General features: G+C 32.4%; 2 protein-coding genes across 3 annotated transcripts; both read left to right on the top strand.

Annotated features, from left to right (window-relative positions):
* Positions 1–580: 580 nt before the first annotated feature.
* On the top strand, positions 581–6481 carry LOC111696349 (leucine-rich repeat-containing protein 1). 2 transcript variants are annotated; one of them, XM_023465938.1, is made up of 7 exons: positions 581–681; positions 793–908; positions 2697–2768; positions 4119–4224; positions 5192–5453; positions 5549–5773; positions 6413–6481. In XM_023465938.1, exons 1-7 carry the CDS (start codon positions 673–675, stop codon positions 6463–6465), a joined length of 843 nt encoding a protein of 280 aa, XP_023321706.1. In that variant the 5' UTR covers positions 581–672; the 3' UTR covers positions 6466–6481. The 2 variants fall into 2 exon arrangements, with proteins under 2 accessions (XP_023321706.1, XP_023321707.1); XM_023465939.1 differs by lacking the exon at positions 581–681 and having other exon boundaries at positions 2702–2768.
* Positions 6482–6667: 186 nt separating this feature from the next.
* On the top strand, positions 6668–11630 carry LOC111696362 (uncharacterized). The gene is made up of 8 exons (XM_023465954.1): positions 6668–6674; positions 6863–6918; positions 7671–7809; positions 8062–8146; positions 8203–8286; positions 9240–9411; positions 9632–9678; positions 11238–11630. The coding sequence occupies exons 1-8, from the start codon at positions 6668–6670 to the stop codon at positions 11392–11394; spliced, it is 747 nt and encodes a 248-aa protein (XP_023321722.1). The 3' UTR covers positions 11395–11630.
* Positions 11631–24364: the final 12734 nt, after the last annotated feature.

Raw genomic sequence — 24364 nt, 5'->3', positions numbered from 1 at the left:
ATATATATAATGAGTTAATATAGGAATAAAACTAGGAGATAAGTAAAGTAAAATAGGTAGATGAAAAAAGATATATATTATGAGTTAATATATGGAATAAAACTAGGAGATAAGTAAAGTAAAATAAGTAGATGAATAAGGATATATATATATATAATGAGTTAATATAGGAATAAAAATTCATGAATTTAAGGAAATGAGTGAAGTGCAGATAGGGATTAGAAAATCAATACAAAGATCTAAGGAGATTAATACAGAGATATAAGAAGGAGTAGAGATACTAAGAAATACATACCGAGAGAAGTGGAGGTATAAAGATACAGAGATATAATGATACAGAGACATATAAAGACAGAAATATTAAAGGAGAGATACATTGGAATCTATATGAACTAAAAAGGATTTATTTCATGAGATTGTCCTGAAACTATATTGATGTCAATACATAAATATCTTATCTATGAATATAAACATATATACATATTACATATATTATTTCTCCAGCGTGTGCCCAAGGATACATGGACTTTTCATGGCAAATTTCCAATATTTTGTTTACAGTGTTTTAGCCGTAAACTTTGGCAGGTTCAGGAGGACGTATTCAGTTCAAGTTTACTCCCGAGTATGAGAACTTACACAAAGGGAAAACTGAGCTAGCTCAGCTAGCAACTTATGATAAAGGAGTTTTACGCTTATCTTAATAATAGAAAAATTATCGCATATTGAAATAATTTGTATAAATGTTTTTTGTTGAAAAATTGACTGTTAAAGTTAAAGCCTAAATCTTTATAGTGGAGGGAGGAGAGAAGAGATTCAGGGTTTCTTGCAGGAATGGATTTCTCCTCTTCTAACCCGCCCTTCTCCGACCTCGATGACTCTGAAGTGCGAGATGATAATATGGATATCAGGCATCATTGCTCATACACTTCATATTAGAAAGGAGGAGAAGGTTAAATTTATAGTACAACTTTGTGACTTCGTTACTCATCTAGATTTAATTTTACGTACAAGTATGAGATAACTAATTTATCTGGTTTCATTTAGAAAATTTAAATTTCTTTTCAACAACTCTTTAATAAGAGAAGTTATAATTATAAACATATAAGATTATGGTTTAACCCGCATACTGATTGTATGACCGATAAAACATCAGGATATAGACTGTAGAGGACAGAAGCAAGATTGTATTAGACATTTGCCGACAAGTTCAGCTGTTTTGGTTCAATACTCAGACATTTGCTGGGTATCTAGGGTCTAGAAACAAGGTTAAACAAAGGAATTGAGTCTTTGCCACAAACGCAAATTTTCTAATTCCTTTATCTTTACAATTTGATTGAGTACATATTTGATTTTTCAAACTTAGATTATTTAATATTACAGCTTTCAGAGTTTGAAATATCAAAGGTCTACGACATTGGGTTGTAAAGATATAGGGATTAGAATAGCAGAGTTTGTGGCAAAAACTCAATTCCTTTACTGAAAAGTTAGTTTTCGTTTGAGACATTTAAGTATTTGAAAAGTAGTTAAGATGTAGAAGCAAGGGGAAGACATTTGCAAAACAATTAATGTTTCAAAGCAACATTTAGAAATATTAAGAAATTGTGGTTTTGGCGCAAAAATTAGATTTCTTGCAAAGGAATTGAGTTTTTGCCACAAATCCCAATTTTATAATACCTATATCTCAACAACCAGATGATGCATACCTTTCATATTTCAAACTTATATTGTTTGATCCACCAGAATTTATAGTTTGAAATATCTACGCTCTACGAAAAGTTTACAGAAATTGGTTTTTAAAAATCCGAGTTTGTGGCAAAGACCCAATTCCTTTGCGGTTTTGTAGCAAAATTTAGACATTTGCTAAGAAGTGAAGGTTTCGGAGCAAATATGAAATATTAGCCGAGAAGTTAAGTTTTCGAAGCATCAATTAGACTTTTGTTGGAAAGTTTTAGCAAATAAAGACGTTAATGATTCGAAGCAATAATTAGATTTTTGTTAAGAAGTTATGTGTTTGAAACAAGCAACAGACTTTTATATGAAGTTAGGGGTTCAAAGCAAGTATTTTTACGTTCTTGAATGTTTAAACTTTCGTACCAATAATTTGATTTTTGAAAAAAGTTAAGGGTTCGTATTCGTAATAAAAATTAGATTTGAAAGATAAAGTTTCTGAGTAAGAATTGGTGTGAATCAGGAATGAGATGTCGTAAAAAGTTCTGGTGTCAAAGAATAGATAAGTTAACAGGATATAGAATGTAGTTTAAACCTAGGGTTTGATAACGAAAGTATGAGTTTAGTTTGAATAACAGGATAAAGGATAGTCTACCAGTTAAAGGAACTGTAAAAGTAATTTAACTTCCATACAAAGACAGCAATGCCCGATTCACAACGTCATCCTGAAAAGTTTGTCTGATCAAGTATGATTTAGAGATCAATGTTTAAAGCGGATTATTTTTAATTGGGGTTTCACTACATAAGTGACTTGCGTATTTCAACTGCAGGAAAACAAATAGGAATTTTCAGAATTAAAAACTTTTAAACCTCGAAAAACGACAATATCTTCCAGATTATTGATCAGATAATAGTTTGAAGACTACCGTTGTGAATCTTTGCGTGGAAGCTCTCTTGAAATAACGCACACAGTCCTTTTAAAGGTTGAAAAGATAAGATAAGAATAAAGAGCAAGGATTGATTAAAAGTGCAGTACGTGGTGAAGTGAATGGATTAAAGAAGGAAGAGAGTGAGGAGGTGTCAGATTCCATCATTCTCAGGTATAATTTGAATTTAACAAACAGACCTTAGATTTTTATTTGTTCTTGTCATATATATTTACTAGCAGGAGTATCTAGTGTTGGCCGTGCCGTTCATGCTAAAGTTTTGCGGTTGTCCGTGCTCATTAGTCCTCGAGCAATTTTCACTTTTTACCCGTTTTTATACGGGTTTAACGAAGAGCAGACGTTATTTATCTTATTTTAATACAGTTTGGCTGGCTAGGAGTAACAAACATATACATACATCACTGCACACAAAAAAAGCAGACTTTAAAGCAAAAATGTAATAGAATTTTGCCAATTACTTCTTTTAAATTTAAGCCAAAAACAAGGAAATTGCAATATTGAAATGTACATATCGATTGTCTAAGGCTACAAGATAAGTAAGTTGGAGAGGTAAACCCAAAAACACTTCAAAGTCCTTAAAATCTGATAAATAAGTTTCCTAGTTGTCTAGATATCTGATAAATAAGTTTCCTAGTTGTCTATATATCTGATAAATAAGTTTCCTTTCCTAGTTGTTTAGATATCTGATAAATAAGTTTCCTAGCTGTCTAGATATCTGATAAATTTGTTTCCTAGTTGTCTAGATATCTGTGACATACAAACATTAATTAAGGAAAAATAGGATTGAAAATATAAAATATAAAATATGCAAAAGCTGAAAAGATATGTTTATGGTACAATAATATATTAATAACCACATAGTCTGAACAATATCTTAAATTTTAATCTTATATATTTGTGTATCTAGGAATATAATTTTAATTAGCGGAACAAAACTGCTTCAGTAGACATATAGACCCGGAGCTTTGAATATCATATAGCAAATCATACAGGAAGCAAGATAAGGATTAGTCGTAGTGAAACCAGTTGGATTACTGGTCCAATATAGTATATATTTTACAAAAAAATCTTAGAAAATCCAGCTCCACAAAAAGTAGCACTCGGATTATATAAAATAAAAAATGTTATGATTGATTAACTACATTCTAATGATCCGACTAAAATCCAGAATTTGGGAATTTTAATATCTGGAAGATCAACTTTAAATTTAGTTGAATTATTAACGGGTTGAGCGGAAAAAAACGCAACTAAGGGAATTTATATGGCATTTAGCGTTTTCTATAATTTTATCCTTATAGACGCAACAAATAGAAGTAAATTTAGTAGCGATCGAATCCGACTTATTTTAGGATTTAGCCTGACCCCTCTTTTATTTTTCCCAAACACTCCTTTTAAAGAACAAGAGAAAAGAGAGGGTATACGTGACATAAGCTGCGTAGAGTTTTGAAGGATAAGAACATTGTTACATGAAGAGAAGTAAAACTATATTTGTAAATATTCTAGAGAAATTAGTCAGAGAGAAATTCTGCATTGGAACTATAAAGGGTTGACAAGGTTTCCAACAGAACTCTTAAACCACGGAGCTCATATTCAAGAGCTTTATCTTAAGGTACTTTATGCATATCCTTTAGTTGGATAAATCAAAGTAAAATTAAATTATGACCCATGAAACTGTGAAATGAAAGACGATTGGTAAACTCAAGTAATTTTCCACAGTTTTTATGGGTCTTACTGTATATTTACACTTTGGCATATTTGATGGATAAAGTATCCTTAAAAGCTTTGTCTGTTCAAGAATAAATGAGATATCTAGGCTTTTTAAATTTTTCAATTGTGGTTTATTTACAAAATTGACTGCAGAAATAATTGAGACACTAATAATAATTAGAAGAGTTAAAATAATTTCTGGTTAGACACACCTCGATATCTTCCAAATAATTGATCAGAGCTGAAAATTTTAGAATTGGATACCCTTAATCCTGATCCCTTAATCTGAATATAATCTGTGGAAACTTTTAATTTTCTTTTTAATCCGTTCGTATTGGATATCACATTTCCTACTACATGTTATAAAGATATGTTTGATTACAAATACAGATACGATGCTATATCGATTGGACTAATATCCGACTAAACTAAAGTCAGCTGTTCACAAGCCGGCTTTTAGAGCATTTAAACAAATATAAATTTATTAATATAAACTTGTTAAAAAACATATTTTATCACATTTCAGGACTATAGTGCTTTTGAACGTTAGTCTTAATAAACATTAACCCAAAACTTACGTTCGTTCAATCGATCATTAGTCCAAATGCGGGAAAATTAAAAACCGGTCTTTCAAAAGTTAAAGAGCGTATCTCTAATCTCTAGAAATTAATCTGAAGACTAAATTAGTCTTGAGATTAGCAAACAGAGAGGATCAAGCATTGATCTCAATATCCACCATTCTAAAGTTTTCAGCTGAGATCAGATAAAGGTTTTAGAGTACCGTAGTGAATCTGGTATGACCCTTTTTAAGTAGAGGAACTCTTGAAATTACAACGAGAGTCTTTTTCAATTTTTTTTACACTGCTCAGGAAAACCTAGTTGAACAGGTTCCGGAGAAACTTTATCTCAAGATGCCGTTTCTCAGCAATCTTCATCTATCTAGAAACAATATCTCCAAGATACCTAAAGATTTCTCCAAGCTATCTCAACTCACACTACTAGATCTCAGTAGAAACCAGCTGCTGGAGTATCCGGACTGTTTAAACGGAATCAAAACCTTGAAAACTCTGGATCTGAGCCACAACAGGATTCAAGAGCTCCCAGAGAAAATCTCCGAACTGATAAATTTAGGAAATTTGGCATTATTGTAAAATAATCCGACCAGAAAACAAAAGATTAAAATCTTATTGCATAATATCTTTCTAGTTTTCATAATGTCGGTTTAGAGTATTTGGTTGTGATTTCTAATAGTATTAAAAGAGTTCCAGAATCTATTTCTCTCCTAAAGAAACTCTCCGGGTTGTACCTGAGCAGGAACTGTATCCGAGAACTTCCAAATAGTCTAGTAGAATGCTATAGCCTAAGAGAACTATACCTTGACCATAACCATCTCCAGTATATTCCAGGATCTCTGGTTAAACTTCGAGAACTAGCTCTTCTCTCACTTTCAGGAACACAAGAAAATATTCCTCATTTTAAAAATGTTTTTTTTTTTAAATGGTTACCCGCAAAGGATGCTACAAGAATGACCTGGAGACTAAGGCTAAGTTGGCATTCTGCATTAAAGTTTAATCTTCTACATTGTAATAAAGGATGTAACAAAAACATTATAAAATTAGAAAGATAAGACTGAATAAAATCTGTACTTGGCAATATCTGATGGCTCTTACTATATTGGTAACCCTGTATATAGAAACAGAATTAGCATCGTTTAGAGCTTTATGGTTATATTTATTATTTTTAATGGTTTATCATAGATCATATATTAATAAAATACCGGATGTTAATTGAAAATTATATTTAAAGGTAGCCAATATTTCAAGTGAATTCCCAAAGAAAGCGGAGCATCTCCAATTCACAAAGGTGCCTTTCAAACCTGTGAGTGTGACTGATCAGTACGCTAATTTTTATACAACATTCAATAAACTAATACACTTAGTTCTCTGTCCTCGATGATCAGTGAATCAACTTACATCTTTGCAACCTGATGTCGAAAATCTTTAATATTTCAAAATCTGAATTCTGCAAGATGAAAAACTCAAAGCTGTTAGTTTTCAATATTTGTTATAATCAGTATTTGTTGTGTAAAGGAAACCTTCTCAGATATCTTCCACATCTACCCTTCGTTTCCTCTCCAAGGTAGTTTATCAAGGAAATTAAAGAATATCATTTCCTTAAAATAATTTGATAAAAAAGACTGTCAACGTTTTTCTAAGTGAACCTTCAGTTCATGCGTACTATTACACGTTACTCTTAAAAGCATTATTTGGAAAATGTTTGTGCTAGAAATTGGAAATGAAGGACTTTTACTCCATTGTCCACAAAATGATTAAAGGGATTGCATTATGTACAGTAAACAACTGTACAACATATTCTCTTTGTTTCTTTTTATTATAAAATGTCGCTAAGGATTTGTATTTTTTTACTAATAGTTCCTAAAATCTTCAGAAATATATAATTACTAGGCTTTTAGGGCGCTTCGCGCCCATCTTCTATTTAAATTGTGAACATGTTCTTTTTGTTTACATTTTAAAACATAGAAGCTTTCCTAAGAGGGAACCTCTNACTAGTATTCATACAATCTTATTCAAACCAGGTTAAGGTTTTATACTAGTATTCATACAATCTTATTTAAACCAGGTTCAGGTTTTATTCAAGTATTCATACAATCTTATTATTCAAACCAGGTTCAGGTTTTATATTAGTATTCATACAATCTTATTATTCAAACCAGGTTCATGTTTTTTACTATTATTCATGCAATATTATTCAAACCAGGTTCATGTTTTTTACTATTATTCATGCAATATTATTCAAATCAGGTTCATGTTTTATACAAGTATTCATACAATCTTTTTATTAAAACTAGGTTCAGGTTTTATACTAGTATTCATACAATCTTATTCTAACCAAGTTCAGGTTTTATACATGTATTCATACAATCTTATTCTAACCAGGTTGAGGTTTTATACTAGTATTCATACAATCTTATTATTCAAACCAGGTTCAGGTTTTATACTATTACTCATACAATCTTATTATTCAAACCAGGTCTAGGTTTTATACTAGTATTCATAAAATCTTATTCAAACCAGGTTCAGGTTTTATACAAGTATTCATACAATCTTATCATTTAAAGATAATAACTAAATCAAACAAAAAAAAATTATAGGAACCAAATTTAATGAATTTGAGCTAGGTATCTAAACTGTCTTCCGTCAATTCAACTACTGAATCTGAATCACGGTTTCAAGACCTGTGGTTAAACTGACTCTAGACTTGGCTCAAATTAATAATTGCGGTTCTAAGGGACCAACAAAATGCAGTTTTAAATGAATATATTTTCAGGCTTCATGGTCAGCTTTATCTGAAGCTCTGGTAGAGAATACATTGAACGGAGTTTGGAATCTCAGGGTTGGAGGTTGTGGAGTATCTTCATCTCAACCCTTGGATTCTCTAGCTGTGCAAACCATCATACCCGGAGCAGGTTAATATTTAGTTTCTTTAAAAATTAAAAATGAATATTTGGATTAAAACCAAACCAATGACATGGACTTTTATGAACCTTAAAAATACAATTATAAAAGTTTCACTGAAGATTGCATGAATAAGGTATAATAAACCTTTATCTTTTCTGGAGCTTGGAAGTGGGAATGCAGTTGGGGATATTATGGGTTGATATTGATAATAATCAAAGATCAGATCTAGATTGTTTAGAAATTGAGAATTAAAATTTCAGATTCGAAGATTCTCCACCTTCCACCAACCCTCAGAAGAATTTTCTCGCCTGCGGAGAAATCTGTCCCGTCTTTGCTCGAGCTGAGGTTAGTTCTACAATTAAACATTATTCTCCGAGCATTCAACATTTCTTGATTTTTAGTTTGAAAGCAGTATATAGGAGTATATGGAGAGGAAGGATTGGTTTTCATGTTTCTCCTCCTTCACAGATACAAACTCATATCAGGTTAAACTGGATAAAGGGTATAAAGTTTTACAATGAATCAACTGTTACAATTTTTATACGGATCCTACTTTTAGTATTGTTTACTGTTTACAATCTCTTTAGTTTTCTTGGAATCAAGTGCACACACTGAATGCACATGAAAATATTAGGACTGAATATTTCGGAAAGATGAAAACAAAGAAATAAGTAAAATAAGACTTTAAGTTCATTATTTTGTCAGTAGGACTAATCAATTAACAGATTTAAAAAATATTTTAATTTTTGGAAAGCTTTTAAAGTTAATTAATCTTCTACCTTATGTCAAATTAAAGAAAAAAAGAACATAAACGTTCTTTTGGGTGTATTGAAGAGCTACGGTGGTAGACAATTATATCAATACTAGCCTTAGAGGGCGCTTCGCGCCCACCTTCTAAATTAATTGTGTGCATGTTCTCTTTGTGTACATCGTAAAACAAAACAAAAATAATTCGCGGATTTTCACCAAAAATTTCGTGGATTTTCAAAATTTTCAAAAATTTAATGAAGATCGAATTTTGATGGAGACAAATATTTGAAATTTTGATCATTCATAAACCTTCCCTGGGGTCCCTAGATGTCCCACAAAAAATTTGGGCCCGATCGGTTCAGCCGTTTTGACGTTTATTGGATACAAACAAACAGACAAACAAACAGACAGACAAGCCAAATTTATATATATCAATATACTAAAGATGATTTTTTTAAAGTTTTAATTGTTAAAAAGCTTTTTTTTGAATTACAAGTTTACAAGGAATTTTAAAGAAATTTCCATTTTAGTTTTTAAATCGAAAAGTGATTGATGCTCTTTTATTAAGTTCGTAGTGGGCGCTAATCGGTTATAACATTTGAATATTTATTAGTTTTATAAACAAACCAGAAAACTACAAACTAACACCAAGAAGCCCCGAAGATATATATAAATTATTTATTTTAAGCTCATGTCACCTACTGGAGGATGATTCCTCTAGTTCTGATCTATACCTGGATCCAACCATCCTTCCTCTTACTCTCCAGCATGTTCTGGAGCTAGGACCAACAAGTTTCTGTAGTTCTCCATTTTGTAATCTCCCTATTTTCTTGGAAACATGCTTAGAGATCATTTTAAAGGTTTAAAAGTTATTCTTTTATTAAATTGACATCAAATCTGTGACTTTTATAAGGGATTTTTCACCAATTAAAAAAAAATAAAACCCAAATTTTGCAAACAAAATTAAGGATTTTTTTGGGTAAATGTTAAAAATCATCTTGGCCTATAGGGACATCCCCCACAGGGACCCTTTAATATGAAATTTTCACATCATCGTTCCTATTTATTGTTTTCCTTCAGCAGGTTCAGCGGAACTCATGGGGATCCGGAGAACCACAGATTGCAAGGAATGTCGTCTTCAAATAATGATTCATTGATTGGTGTTGTCTGATTCTGTAAATCAAAGTTTTTGGCTAGCTGTATATTTTAATCAACGGAACTGAAAAAATCTCAAAAACGTATGTCGCAGACCTTTGATATGTCAAACTATGAATTTCGATAGATTTATTAGCAAAGAGAATAGAATATATATTAGAGGGGAATTTAGAGAATCTCTCGGTAAGAATTTTTTTAGTCCCTTTCAGCCTGAAAGAGAGTTCAAAGTGTACATCATGTTCACAAATTATATGCAGTGGAGTATATTCATACAGTATGTTCCCCAGACAATCCATTTCAATTTCGAATTTTTTAAAGCTTTTAAATATACTTTATAATGAATTCTGTGAATAAAAAACATCATTTGATTTATAGTTATGACGGAAAATCATCGTTTGTAAAGTGAAAGGCATAGAGTCTATGTGAAATGATCATTGGTCAATTATGAAACCAGCTTTTTTCATAATTTGGTTTTCTTTTAATATTAATTTTAGATTTTCTATAAAATGATATTCCAGGGCCCAAAATGTTATATAGCATAAATATGTGAAGTTTATTTGCAGTATGGAAACAGTACAACAAAATGGCCGTTTTACACTTTTTTCCAGTAAATTCCCCTCTAATATATATTATATTCTCTTTGTTTATTAGATGTAGTATGAAATATCAAAGTTTTAACATCAGGTTGTGAAGATAAAGGGATAAGAAAATTAAAATTTGTGTAAAAAGTGTAAGCAAGTCTTTCAACCCTAAAATAATTTTTTAAAATTTTGACATTCATTTTTTAATATCTTTATGTGCAGAAAACAGTGTTTACGTGCATTTGATGTTGTTACAAATCAAATAGTTTTACTACAGTTTCACCAGAACTTCGGAGACATCAAAAGAATTTACAAAATGTCGTTTTCTAAACCTACTGAAAATGGAATGATTTACTTTTTTATTTGAATAATTATATGGACCACTTTAAAGCATTTTTCATGGCCATTTATTTATTTTTACAATTACAAAGATTTAGGAATAAAAGTAAAAAAAACCATTGAAAATTTGTCAAGACGACATTTTATAAATTCTTTCATAACTCCGAAGTTCTCGGTTAAACTACAAGTAAATTATTAAATCACTTATTAAGTGAAATTGGTCAAATTACGCTGCACAACTGATGTGTCTCATGTTCATTGGACCATTTAAAGTCATAATTTGAGTCTAAAAGGCGCCTTTCTATTCCATATTTTTTCTGGATCTCCCTGTAGTCGAAGATTACAATCTTCTAAGAACGCAATAAACGATTTATTGGGGTTTAAAGGGAAATTTTGCCTTTTCTCTTTTATGGATTCTTTAAAATATGTTCAATATCGAGTATTCATTACTTTTATCTTTTCATGTAAATTTAAAAATGTTTAAACCATATTTTATTGATATTGATTCCATGAAAAGTATTGCAAGGATTTGAGCTATACCATGAAGTCTGAACAAAAATCGTAAAACTTTAAATATTCACAGTCCGAGTTTTAAAGACTCATATACTCAGAGTGTTGTCCTCCAGACTGTATTGCAGTCCGTCCTGTCGGAGCAAATATTTAAGAAAATCAGTCTTGGAGTGGGAGAAGGTTCTCCTCAAATCTTCTCTACCCTGGGATATCATCACAGTTGATTCTTCTCCTATCAGAAATAATAATGAGTCATGAATGATTAGCAAACTGGATCTTAAATAGGAAAACTAGTGATTCACAAGGCTACGCCCCAGTTTCAATCAGGGTTAGAAAACTTCATGCTGTATTATTCAACTTGATTCAAAAATAGTTATATTTTGTTAAACTGTTACATAGTTTATCGTATACTAATAATGAAAACCTTTGAATTAATTGCCTATTCTTTTACTTTAAAATGTAGAAAAACATCGAAATATATTTTCCACTTTGAAGTTGTGCATTCTATAGATAGAAAACACTTTTAACCAATTCGGAGTTTTATCTTTAAATTAATTACCATTTTTCCGATGATAAATAAGCTTAATTCACCTTTGACGTACCGAAATAAAAAAATAATTTGATTCTAATAAGGCAAAACCGAATAGTGAAAGTGAACAATAAGCTGACAACTGCTAAATCTTGAACATGAATGAATTGTGTGGGTGTCCTCTTTAAACCAAGTAATTAATTAGAATTATATTCACTCTGTAAATGTATTTTTTCGTTGAGCTTAACGAAGAGCTAAGATTTCAAATTATGTATGTACATAAAAATGGAATAATAAAATGTTAGGGAGCTTCGCGCCCACTTTTACTATTAACTTTGAAATTAAAAACCCCATTTTAAGCGGATTTTTTGTTTGTTTAAATTGGTGCATTTTCAAAAATATTGATTTTTTTAACTTTGACGGTTCATAAAATACAGATGAACTTGCTTACCAACATAATTTTTCGAGTAGTCTTTAAACTTCATCTATAACAAATACATTGTTTACGGGCCGGACATTTTTCCATTCAAATTTAACTACCTAAGCTTCCCCAAAGTGAATAAATACTAAAGTGGAACAGACTAAGGAAACGACGACAGGTTGGGCCATAAGGTTTTATTTGGTTTGGAAATAATTTCATGAAAGGATTTCGTTTGGAAAGTAAAGACTAGAAAAAATAGACTAAAGACCCATGTAAATGTCGTCTTCAGATAGAACTTCGAAATTTTCACGATTTAAAATCAAAAATTTTTGTACGTTGTTGTTTGTTTGTTGTATGTAGTTTATATGTAAATAATATTTAGTCGCTTAATCAATCTAAACGAATTTATCCTTAAAACTGATTAGTTTTGTTTCAAATCTCCCTCCATTTTGAAATATGTTTGTAAATTTCTTAAAACAGATCTATGTTATCATCCAGAGGCGTATTCAGGGGGGGCTATGGTGGCTCATCCCCCTCCTGGATCAGTGGGGGGGGGGTCGGCCTCCCCCCTCCCAAAAAGAAAAAGAAATGTAAGCCCTTAATATCTTTAAAACTATGTCTAGTTCTCAACCACTCTTAAATCTGTCAAAATACAAAAGCGAAGACCAAGAGATATATTTCGAAGATCTTCATTTTTCGGACTAGTGAAATATATTCTTTTCGGGGGAGTTTTGGCCTCCCCCCCCCCCCTAAAAAGACGAAGAATTGTAAGCCCTTCCTGGGAAAAAAAACCTGAATACGCCTCTCTTAATATCTTTAAAACTATGTCTATTTCTCAACGACTGCTCTCTTATATCTTTAAAACTATGTCTTATAGTTCTTAACCACTCTTAAATCTGTCAAAATACAAAAGTGGAGACCAAGAGATATATTTCGAAGATCTTCATTTTTCGGTATCACAAATTGTGCATTCCTTGTTTTACAGATTATGCTTGCAGGCATTATTGTGTTGTCTGAAATCATTTACTGTGCAGCAAAATGGCTAAAATTCACTTCTGAAATCTTAATTTACGTTTACTTATATTTAAGTTAAATACAAATTCTAAGTCTGTGTTTGTAAACAAAGGGAGTCCAGTTTCTGTTGTACTGTACACTCCGTATACAGACCAATTTATATATATATATATACATATTTCTAAATACTTGGGACATAAAATGTCGTCATCCACCTATGAGTTTGGTCCACTTTAGTATTTATTCACTTTGAAGCTTCCCACGGTGATGTTACAGTTCTGTCCTTTTCAATGTAAACAAAATTTTAAAAAAATTTTACGCTTTTTATTTTTTTTAATCTTTTTTTGGCGGTGGATGCATTTTAAATGGAAAAGTAAAAAAAAAACTATTTTGTAAATTTAAAGATTAATTGACCAACCCGTGATTAAAGAAATCAAACAAGTCTAGCCCTGGTTAGTCCAGGGTGTTAAGCTTAAGGGCAACGAAAAAAATTGTCAGAGACAAGTAAATCTGTTTAAAGTTTAAGAATATACAGTTCTTTTAAACCTTTAATAAGTATTAGCAGAGTATAATAACTAGCTTGTAGACTAATAATATTTACAGGCATGAACCCTGGTTAGTCAAGTCATTCAAGGCATAAATATTACAGCAACTATTCAAGGAAAAAGCTTGAAAAGTGAGAATTAGAAAGAATAAATAGAATTCTGGGATTAATAATTTATAGTAAAAGGAGCAGCTAGCATGTAGAAATAAGAATTCAAGATAATGATTAGGAGAATATGTTTATAGAATGGATAAAAAGAAGAAGAAGGATGAAGAATGAGGAGAAGGATGAAGAGCAGGATGATTGAACGGATGAGAAGAAGGATTAGAAGCAGGATAAAAGAAAGGAGGAGGAGAAGGTTGAAGAACAGGATGATTGTAAGGAAGAGGAGAAGGGCGAAGAACAGGATGAAAGGAAGGATGAAGAACATGATGATAGGAAGGACGAGGAGACGGATGAAGAATATGATAATTGATAAGACGCGGAGAAGGAATGAAGAGAAGGATGATAGTAAGGACGCGGAGAAGGAATGAAGAGAAGGATGATAGTAAGGACGCGGAGAAGGAATGAAGAGAAGGATGATAGTAAAGACGCGAAGAAGGAATAAGGAATGAAGAGAAGGATGATAGTAAGCACCCGGAGAAGGAATGAAGAGAAGGATGATAGAGTGGACGAGGAGACGGAAGAAGAGAAGGATGATGGGAAGGAAGAGGAGAAGGTTGAAGAATAGAATGGATTGGAAGGACGCGGAGAAGGAATGAAGAGAAGGATGAAAGAAAGGACGATATTTCTTCGAATTTTATCAATTTTCTTTCTTTAGTGATCTTGATATCCCAAGATACGACCCAACTCAATCATCTTTTTATTATATCTAAACAATTCGAGTTTAAGGTGATGGCGCCAGGTTTGAGAAACTCCATTAAAATAAGATGTAAACCTTAACTCACAATGTGATTTATCTCTATTCTACTATATGAGCGCCATCAACCATTTTTTTTCTTCAAACCACAAATTAAAATGGAACAAAGAATTGTATAATGTAAAAAATTATTCTTTAAAAGTAAAAATATGATCTAAATTCGAAAAAAGGTTTAAATCTTTGGCAGAAAAATAATTCCGTGACACAGTACACAATTAGATGTAAAACTCTTTAATATGTCCAGTCAGTGAAAATTCAATGAAACTATGAGACCAGTCTATGGGTTTATGATTGGATTGCACAGACCAATGTGGCGCCTCACTTGATTATCTTAAAAGATAAACACTAACAACCAAACCTCTATCTCTACATTCTGATCCAGAACTGACAAATATGTACAGGAGGATATATCTCCGACTTAATATAATTATATTTCTGAGACTAGAGAGTTAGGATAGGAAGAGTTCCTCGTTAGTCCTGGAAATAACAAGTGGAGATAATACTCTGTCCTTGAATCCAGTAATAAGCTGCAAAGCAACAAAATATTCTCAGATATTCATCCATATCAATAATTTCGAGATTATAAGCAACCGAGAGTCCAAAACTAGTTTTGGAATGAAATATTTGAAAATGTTGGATATAGTAATCGAGAATTAAGGGGTAGAGAGCTAGATAGATCCAGTTAGAGACAAGGATAGAGAGGTAGAAGAGAAACAAGAATAGAGAGGTAGATGAGAAACAAGGGTAGAGAGGTAGACGAGAAACAAGGGTAGAGATTTAGACAAGAAACAAGGATAGAGAGGCAGATGAGAAACAAGGGTAAAGAGGTAGCCGGGAAACGAGGATAGAGAGGTAGACTAGAAACAAGGGTAGAGAGGTAGAGGAGAAACAAGGACAGAGAGTTAGACGAGAAACAAGGATAGGGAGGTAGAGGAGAAACCAGGATAGAGAGGTAGACGAGAAACAAGGGGAGAGATGTAGACGAGGAACGAAACAAGGATAGAGAGGTAAAGGAGAAACAAGGGTATTGGGGGGTAGAGGAGAAACAAGGGTACAGAGGTAGAGGAAAAACAAGGATAGAGAGTTATAGAGAGGTATACGAGAAACAAGAATAGAGAGGTAGATATGAAACAAGGCTAGAGAGGTAGAAAAGAAACAAGAGGTAGAGGAGAGACAAGGACAGAGAGGTAGATAAAAAACAAGGGTAGAGAGGTAGATGAGAAACAAGGATAGAGAGGTAGATAAGAAACAAGGATAGAGAGGTAAAGGAGAAACAAGGGAAGAGAGGTAAAGGAGAACAAGGGTATTTAGAGGTAGATGAGAAACAAGAGTAGAGAGGTAGACGAGAAACAAGAGTAGAGAGGTAGAAGAGAAACATGAGTAGATGAGTAGAGTGAGTAGATGAGAAACAAGGGTAGAGAGGTAAAGGAGAAACAAGGGTACAGAGGTAGACGGGAAACAAAGGTAGAGAGGTAGAGGAGAAAGAAGAGTAGAGAGGTAGAAGAGAAACAGGAGTAGATGAGTAGAACAGATGAGAAACAAGGGTAGAGAGGTAAAGGAGAAACAAGGGTATAGAGTTAAAGGAGAAACAAGGGTAGAGAAGTAAAAGAGATGGAGGATAACAGGAGAAGAAATGAGACAGAGATAAGGGATATTAAAAGATTTCATTTAATGATTTCTAATGATTCAACATTATACATAAAATCTTATCTTGATCTAAGAACTAAAAATTTCTAAAAGTTATGTTTTGATCGTGAAAAAAAGGGAATTATTCTATACAAAAAAAACTTTACGAGATAAGTTTTGCAATCAATTACTTATTTGTCAAATACTAATTGATATATGAGAACTAGTTTCTGCAGGTTTAAGTTTGAGAGAATAATAAAAAGCAGAGGGTGAAAAGGGAAGGGAGGGAGAAAGGAAGCATGAGAAAGGTAGAAAGGTAGACAGTTCCTGAATAAATATCTTGACCTAAATACAGAGAGGGGAGAGCTGAAGAGGGGTGAGGGGAGAGCTGAAGAGGGGTGAGGGGAGACTTGAAGAGGGGTGAGGGGAGGGGAGACTCGGAAACGGGTGAGGGACAATCTATTGAGGGATGAAGAAGGGAAGACATGTACATAGAAAGGAGTGAATAGAAAACTGGAGAGGGGAGATAGTGGAATAAAGGAAAAATCTAGATAGGGAAAAGAGAGATAAGATGGATAAATGACCTAGAGAGAAAAGGAGAAGTTCGTGAGAGAGCATAGGTAGAGAAGGGCAAGAAAGGACCGATGGCTTAGAAAATAGCAAAAGGAATGGGGGAGAGGGAAGGTAAGGTTAGAGGAGGTAGATAGATAACCGAGAGAAGGTAGAACTGAATCGAGGAGAGGGGACAGGAAGGGTAGAGTGGGGGGAGGTAGATAGATAACCAAGAGAAGGTAGAACTGAATCAAGGAGAGAGAAGAGGAAGGGTAGAGTGCGGGGAGGTAGATAGATAACCAAGAGAAGGTAGAACTGAATCCAGGAGAGAGATGAGGAAGGGTAGGGTGGGGTAGGTAGATGGATAACCAAGAGAAGGTAGAACTGAATCAAGGAGAGAAAAGAGGAAGGGTAGAGTGGGGGGAGGTAGATAAATAACCAAGAGAAGGTAGAACTGAATCAAGGAGAGTGATAGATAACCAAGAGAAGGTAGAACTGAATCAAGGAGAGAGAAGAGGAAGGGTAGGGTGGGGGAGGTAGATGGATAACCAAGAGAAGGTAGAACTGAATCAAGGAGAGAAAAGAGGAAGGGTAGAGTGGGGGAGGTAGATATTACTGTACTGAAAAATGTGTTATCATGAACAGTTGTATTTATAATAAACTAGGCCAATGTCAATGATTGTTCGACTAATATCATAAACATAATAAATCTGTAAGAAAAATACACTTGTGACTCATCTGTGGAATCCTTTCAAGATAAACTTTGCTTCTCATCTTTCCAATCCTGCCCCTTCCCCCCCCCCCTGACCTCTCTAGTACTATCCAGAAATTGCCCCTCATAATCCTCTTTCTATCAAACTAATTTTATTACTTATATTTCTACATACACATAATTGAAACGCACAACATTTTTTAATATCACATCATGAATTCATTATTTCTCACATTGGTGTCATATTAAGAGGGATTATATATAATATATGGCAGTGTATTGAAGTTATAAAAATCCTACCTAACCCAAAATGGCGTGACGGTGAACTTCTGACCTTTCTTTAAATTGTGCATCAAAATATCTAAGTTAGAAATAATGAAGCAGAGTTTAAACCGATAAGCAGGGTTTCACTGTTTAAGCCCTAAGATATGTTATGATTATGAAATACATTCTGTATTAACGGTTGAAAAAGAGTTACACTCTAGGTTCTATGAAAAAGAACATAAATCTTTGTTCTGTGATAAAAATCATGAATTGATAGATTCTGTTTAGATTCTGTATTTAATTAGGGTTTAAAATCTTTGTAATTAATAGATTCTGTATCAAAGATCAATCAGACAAGGATTGTTATTTGGAAAGCAGGTTTAAGATAATTTAGTTGATGTACATTGTACATATTATCAAAGATTGAAAAGCATGATCCACAGTTGAAATCAAAGATATTGTGTTGATCATGATCCAGAGTTGAAGCCGAAGATACTGTATTGATCATGATCCAGAGTTGAAGCTTAAGATATTGTATTGATCATGATTCAGAGTTGAAATCGAAGATATTGTATTGATCATGATCCAGAGTTGAAACCTAAGATATTGTATTGATCATGATTCAGAGTTGAAACCGAAGATATTGTGTTGATCATGATCCAGAGTTGAAACCGAAGATATTGTATTGATCCTGAATCAGAGTTGAAATCAAAGATATTGTATTGATCATGATTCAGATTTGAAACCGAAGATATTGTATTGATCATGAATCAGAGTTGAAACCAAAGATACTGTATTGATCATGAATCAGAGTTGAAAGCGAAGATATTGTATTGATCATGATTCAGAGTTGAAATCGAAGATATTGTATTGATCATGATTCAGAGTTGAAATCAATGATATTGTATTGATCATGAATCAGAGTTGAAACCGAAGGTATTGTATTGATCATGAATCAGAGTTGAAATCGAAGATATTGTATTGATCATGATCCAGAGTTGAAATCAAAGATATTGTATTGATCATGAATTAGAGTTAAAACCGAAGGTATTGTATTGATCATGATTCAGAGTTGAAACCGAAGATATTGTATTGATCATGATTCAGAGTTGAAGCTTAAGATATTGTATTGATCATGATTCAGAGTTGAAATCGAAGATATTGTATTGATCATGAATCAGAGTTGAAATCAAAGATATTGTATTGATCATGATCCAGAGTTGAAACCGAAGATACTGTATTGATCATGAATCAGAGTTGAAACCGAAGATATTGTATTAATTATGATCCAGAGTTGATATTGAATTACTTATAAACCAAAGTTTAAACCCGAGTTTAAACCAAGAGTTAATGAAACCCCATGTATTTTATTGATTATAATTCATGGTTTGATTGTATTGATTTTGATCCGGAATTAAAACCCAGATAATAGTATTTTGATTATATTGAACCCGAGTTTAAGCCATATATATTGTAATTATTGATCATGATCCAAAGCTGAAATCAAATATATTTTATTGATCATAAACCAGAGTTCAAACCTTAGGGACTGTATTGATCGTGATCCAGACCTTAAACCCATGAGTTAAAACCAGGGTTTTCAGACTAAACTCACGCAACAAAGCACAATTTTTGCTTTGTTGCAACAACACAACTTATGTGCATGAAATTTAAAGCATTTGGTTTTCTCTTTTAGTTGTAGAATTTGCAAGAATGGAAATCATACGAATCCGTCCAGTTATATAATGGTAGATATCCTTTTCAATGTCAGCGTAATTTCAAGTGTAGGCTTACATTGAAAGAAGGAAATTTGAAGCAGAGGGATCGATGGAAATTGTAAGAAATATATATCACATATTTATCACGTATTCATATAGATTATCCATATATCACTATAAAACTGAAGTATTTTCAGGCGCTTTGTTAAAGTTATTTTAACTTCAAATTGTTGCTTTCCTTGACACCACCTTTTCTACGTACATAACGAAACTAAAAATGTCGCACATTTTCCTGTTTTTAATAAAAATCATTCCGCCTGATTGGTTCAGCCGTTTTAACGCTTATTGAATACAAACAACAAGAGACAAACAGACATTCAAAACATACGGGAAAGAAAAAAAATTTTACTTTTACAAAAAACTTTTATTGGATAAAATTTAATCATCACTGATCACTTGTCTAATCTTTGATTTTGTAGAATCTATTTTTGTAATATTTTGTATCCAAATATACCAAATCATTATATGCGTATCATTTATCAAAGATAAGAAATTACAACAACCGTACTTTAACCTTCCTTTTTTATGGATTCTTATATTAAGATTTTTATTATGTCCATTAACTCTTAATCTACAAAAAGTGAATTAAACCCTCGGTTTCTCCACCTTTTGCCTTAAAGTTGGTTTAATTTCCCCTCAACTCTCTCTCTCTCACATTCCAGAGCGTATACGCCAAAACATGGTGTATCTCAGATCGGAGGCTGGTCCAGGGCCCGGAGTTGTATAATTTGACCAAGTCTAGGGCCCAGATATTGAGAGTCTGTTAGGTTGGATAGTGCTGCTGTGCAGGCGAGCCTGTGAGGCAGTTTGAGCCAGAGTTAAAGGAGAGAGGAGCAAACTCAGTCTCCATAATTCCCATCTTACAATGTAGTCCTGTTCCTACCCAGCTCTCATTCTGGTTTAGTGATTCCTCCAGGTTTATATATTTTTGTATATATTTGGTTTTAGATCATACCACACGTCCGGGTTTAAATCGACCTTAAAAACCCAAAGATTGGATGTTTAAACTATTTTTTATAAAATTTAGCAAAAATTCACAAACCTGAATGATTGTCTTAATTTAAGTTGTTTGATCCTTTGATCCCAAGTTTAATGACATCATTGTAACATGGGTTCAAGTGACACACTTGTGCAAATGTAAATGCGTACTGTAGTGTATGGAAAGGAATTTAATTGGATTTGTGTATATCGCGTAGATTACTGTTAGTTCAACGAACTATACACTTACCTAGGAATCATCCATTGTAACTATTTAAATCTAGCATGAAAACAACCAAGCGTGTAGTTAATATACGTTTTAGCTAAGCAGAGTTTAGAGATTAGAAATATAGAAAGTGATATGGATTAAGAAAGCGAAAGTTAAGAGAGATGTAGAGAGGGTTGTGTCTAGTTGTAAGTAAGCTGTATCTAGGATTAGAAAATTTTCTTGTTCATGATTTTGGAAATGATAAGGATATCTTACACTTTGCAAATATTCCTGACGGGAGCTCAGCTCATTTCATTTGATTTAAATCTGATGAGAGTAAACCAAGATAATGATTCTTGTTAAAAAAAAGAAGAGAAGTTAGAAGAGATTGTAAATCAAAACAGAGAACAGTAGTGTGTGGAGTACAGAGAAGTGGTATATAGAGTATTGGATAGAGAACAGATTCGAGAATAAATGGAGAGAAATAACAGGATGGATATTAGAGGACATGGAGTAGAATAGAGGATAGGGAGCAGAATAGAGGATTGGGAGCAGAATAAAGGATAGGGAGCAGAGTAGAGGATAGGGAGCAGAATAGAGGATAGGGAGCAGAATAGAGGATAGGGAGCAGAATAGAGGATAGGGAGCAGAATAGAGGATAGGGAGTAGAATAGAGGATAGGGAGCAGAATAGAGGATAGGGAGTAGAATAGAGGATAGGGAGCAGAATAGAGGATAGGGAGTAGAATAGAGAATAGGGAGTAAAATAGAAAATGGAGATTATAGTGGATAGGGAGTAGAATAGAGGATGGAGATTATAGAGAATAGGGAGTAGAATAGAGGATGGAGATTATAGAGGATAGGGAGTAGAATAGAGGATGGAGATTATACAGGATAGGGAGTAGAATAGAGAATGGAGATTAAAGAGGAAAGAGAGTAGAATAGAGGATAGAGATTATAGAGGATAGGGAGTAGAATAGAAGATGGAGGTTATAGAGGATAGGGAGTAGAATAGAGGATGGAGATTAAAGAGGATAGGGAGTAGAATAGAGGATGGAGATTATAGAGGATNGGTAGGATCTTATTAGTTTCCCACATTCAGCGAATAAAATCCTTTAAAATATGTTAAGTAAAGAATGAGAGGAAAGATGAGGGCGGATTGGAGAATGGGGGCTATGATTAGGGAATCTAAAATATTTAAATAATAAGAATTTTTCTTAATAATTTGAATACTTATACAAAGAACATAAATATATAAATTTATAAAAACTCTATTCTACCCTTCTGTAGGTGTCATAGGTAAGATAATAGGTCATATATAATAGATAAAAAAGAATTGTTGTTGACAAACTTCTTCCAACGTAATTCATCCCACTCTACGCGTAATAAGCGCTAGATTTGCAGAGATAAAATCATGTAACCGAAAGAAAACTCGTCATTTAGAATTTTTCAGAAAATTTACGATAAGGGACTGCCAACGGAATTTCACATGAACGTCTATCTCGAAAAGTTACATTTTGGATTCACAATGATACCTTTTAAAGTAAAAAAGACGAAGCAGTCGCCGTTTTACGTTATAAAAAGTTATAATTTCTGTCAAATCCCTGCACTGTCTGTAGCACAGGGAAAATCCGTTATAAAGACACTGCAATTAAAATTATCCATTTTCAAATAAAAAATCATGCATGAAAGTCTTTATATGAAGGCTCACCTGAAGTTTCGTAAACATGCTCTTTAAATACTATAGTTTCGTAAAAATGTTCTTTAAATACTATAGTTTCGTAAAAATGTTCTTTAAATACTATAGTTTCGTAAACATGTCCTTTAAATACTTTAGTTTCGTAAGCGTGTCCTTTAAATACTTTAGTTTCGTAAACGTGTCCTTTAAATACTATAGTTTCGTAAACGTGTCCTTTAAATACTATAGTTTCGTAAACGTGTCCTTTAAATACTATTTAAAAAGTTAAATTGAAAAGATCCATGTAATTATTATCTCTAAATCTTTTCTTGTTAATTATAAAAAGTAGTTTTCAAATTTTTATCTTAATTGAAAAGAGTTTATATTATATAGGGGTTCCAGGGATAAGGAGATTTTTCAAGGGTTTGATTCCGCAATATCCTGCTGTTTTCGTCTTCATTCAATACTTTCACTGAATATTGGTTTTCTGCTCAATTCCTCTTCAAGGATTTAACTCTACTTTAGATAAGATAATTCAATAGTTTGCGATGGTTAGTCGTTAATAAATGTTTCTTAAGAAATCTATATAATAAAGTTCTTCGCTCATTTATATATTTGCGTAGTTTGTTGGTTTTGATCCAATAAGCGTCAAATCTGCTGAACAAATTGCACCAACATTTTTGATAAGAACTGACACATGGCTCAAGAAATTAAAGAATAGAATTTTGAAAATTCGGTAAACCTGGATAATTATTTATTACTATTTACAAGGGGAAAAAATCCAAGAGATCGGAATTTTTGTGTGGAGTATCTTGTAAGATGTAAGTAACATCTCTGTAAGTAACATCTCTGTAAGTAACATCTCTGTAAGCAACATCTCTGTAAGTGTGGTTATGCACCCTGCATCATGTACAGTGCGTTCTACTGGATTATGCAAATGCTTGATTTTACTTAGAAATTGAAAAACGGGGTCTTAAAGATTTGCAATAATAAAGTAAAGAAAACAAAAAGTGTGTAAAATTACACTTTTGCTCACTTTGAAATATTTTTTTTGCAGAAAATTATCTATCAATGATCAAATTTTATATATTTACTTGAATTATCATTATTTCATATAAATTTAGTGTACCATTGAATTATGCAATTGGCCTGTATCTTGCTCCTGGTTTGCAAATATCAATTCTATGAAATAAAGTGATCAATTGCATAATTCTGTGCTACAGTTAAAACAGTATAAATGATAAAAAATAATATTAATTCCTTTCTGACCTCTAAACCAAAATAATTTCAACTAAACAAAACCTGTAAACACAAGTATACAATATTAGTTGACACGTTTTGTAAAAAACACTTTTATCTAAATTTAACCTGATTGATCACAAAAATCATTTTTAATTTTAATTCAACATCAGCATAATTCAGTGGAACGCATGCTGTAGTTTAGTTTTTCCGTACTTAAAGTGTGAAATTTTTGGCTGCAAATGTGAGCATGGCCAAAAGAAACCCAAAAGGGTAAAAAAATTTAAAACCAATCATCACAATCGTATATCGTTTAATTGAAAAAAATTGAAATAATTTTGTTTTTGTTGTTGACATCATTGAACTTTTATCTGAATTTTAATATATTTTGTTAATTGTCATGTTTATAAAAACAATAATTTCTTAGTTTCCCGCATATATCTAATATATTTATACTCTGCAGGGTGGTAAACTACAATTTATTTTAAACTAAATACAAATAGAAATGCTGTAAATGTAGATAATTTGGAATTTATAAATATATTTATCTAATAAACAATAAACATGAGATAAAAAAGAATAGATATGCATCAAACTCTTCCGTTTCTTGATATCGATATCTTAGATTTTTCAACATTCTGATTCAACATGGAGGCGTGTTTGAAATTCTTATGGTTTGTTTTGATTTAAAAAAATAAAGTTATATGTTTACCAGTCTATAAAATATAAAAATGTTTGAAATTCTTATGGTTTGTTTTGATTTAAAA

The sequence above is a fragment of the Eurytemora carolleeae genome, unplaced genomic scaffold (assembly GCF_000591075.1).
Source record: "Eurytemora carolleeae unplaced genomic scaffold, Eaff_2.0 scaffold28, whole genome shotgun sequence".
NCBI classification, from domain to species: domain Eukaryota; kingdom Metazoa; phylum Arthropoda; class Copepoda; order Calanoida; family Temoridae; genus Eurytemora; species Eurytemora carolleeae.
The sequence above is the reverse complement of the archived record's forward strand: the minus strand, read 5'-3'. Positions and strand labels throughout refer to the sequence as shown.

What these genes read in the sequence shown, in the direction of transcription:
- LOC111696349 (XM_023465938.1), top strand. An exon ending in GATGATAATATGGATATCAG is followed by an intron (nt 909 to 2,696) that starts GCATCATTGCTC and finishes ATTGATTAAAAG; the next exon opens with TGCAGTACGTGGTGAAGTGA. An exon ending in AGCTCTTCTCTCACTTTCAG is followed by an intron (nt 5,774 to 6,412) that starts GAACACAAGAAA and finishes TGTTGTGTAAAG; the next exon opens with GAAACCTTCTCAGATATCTT.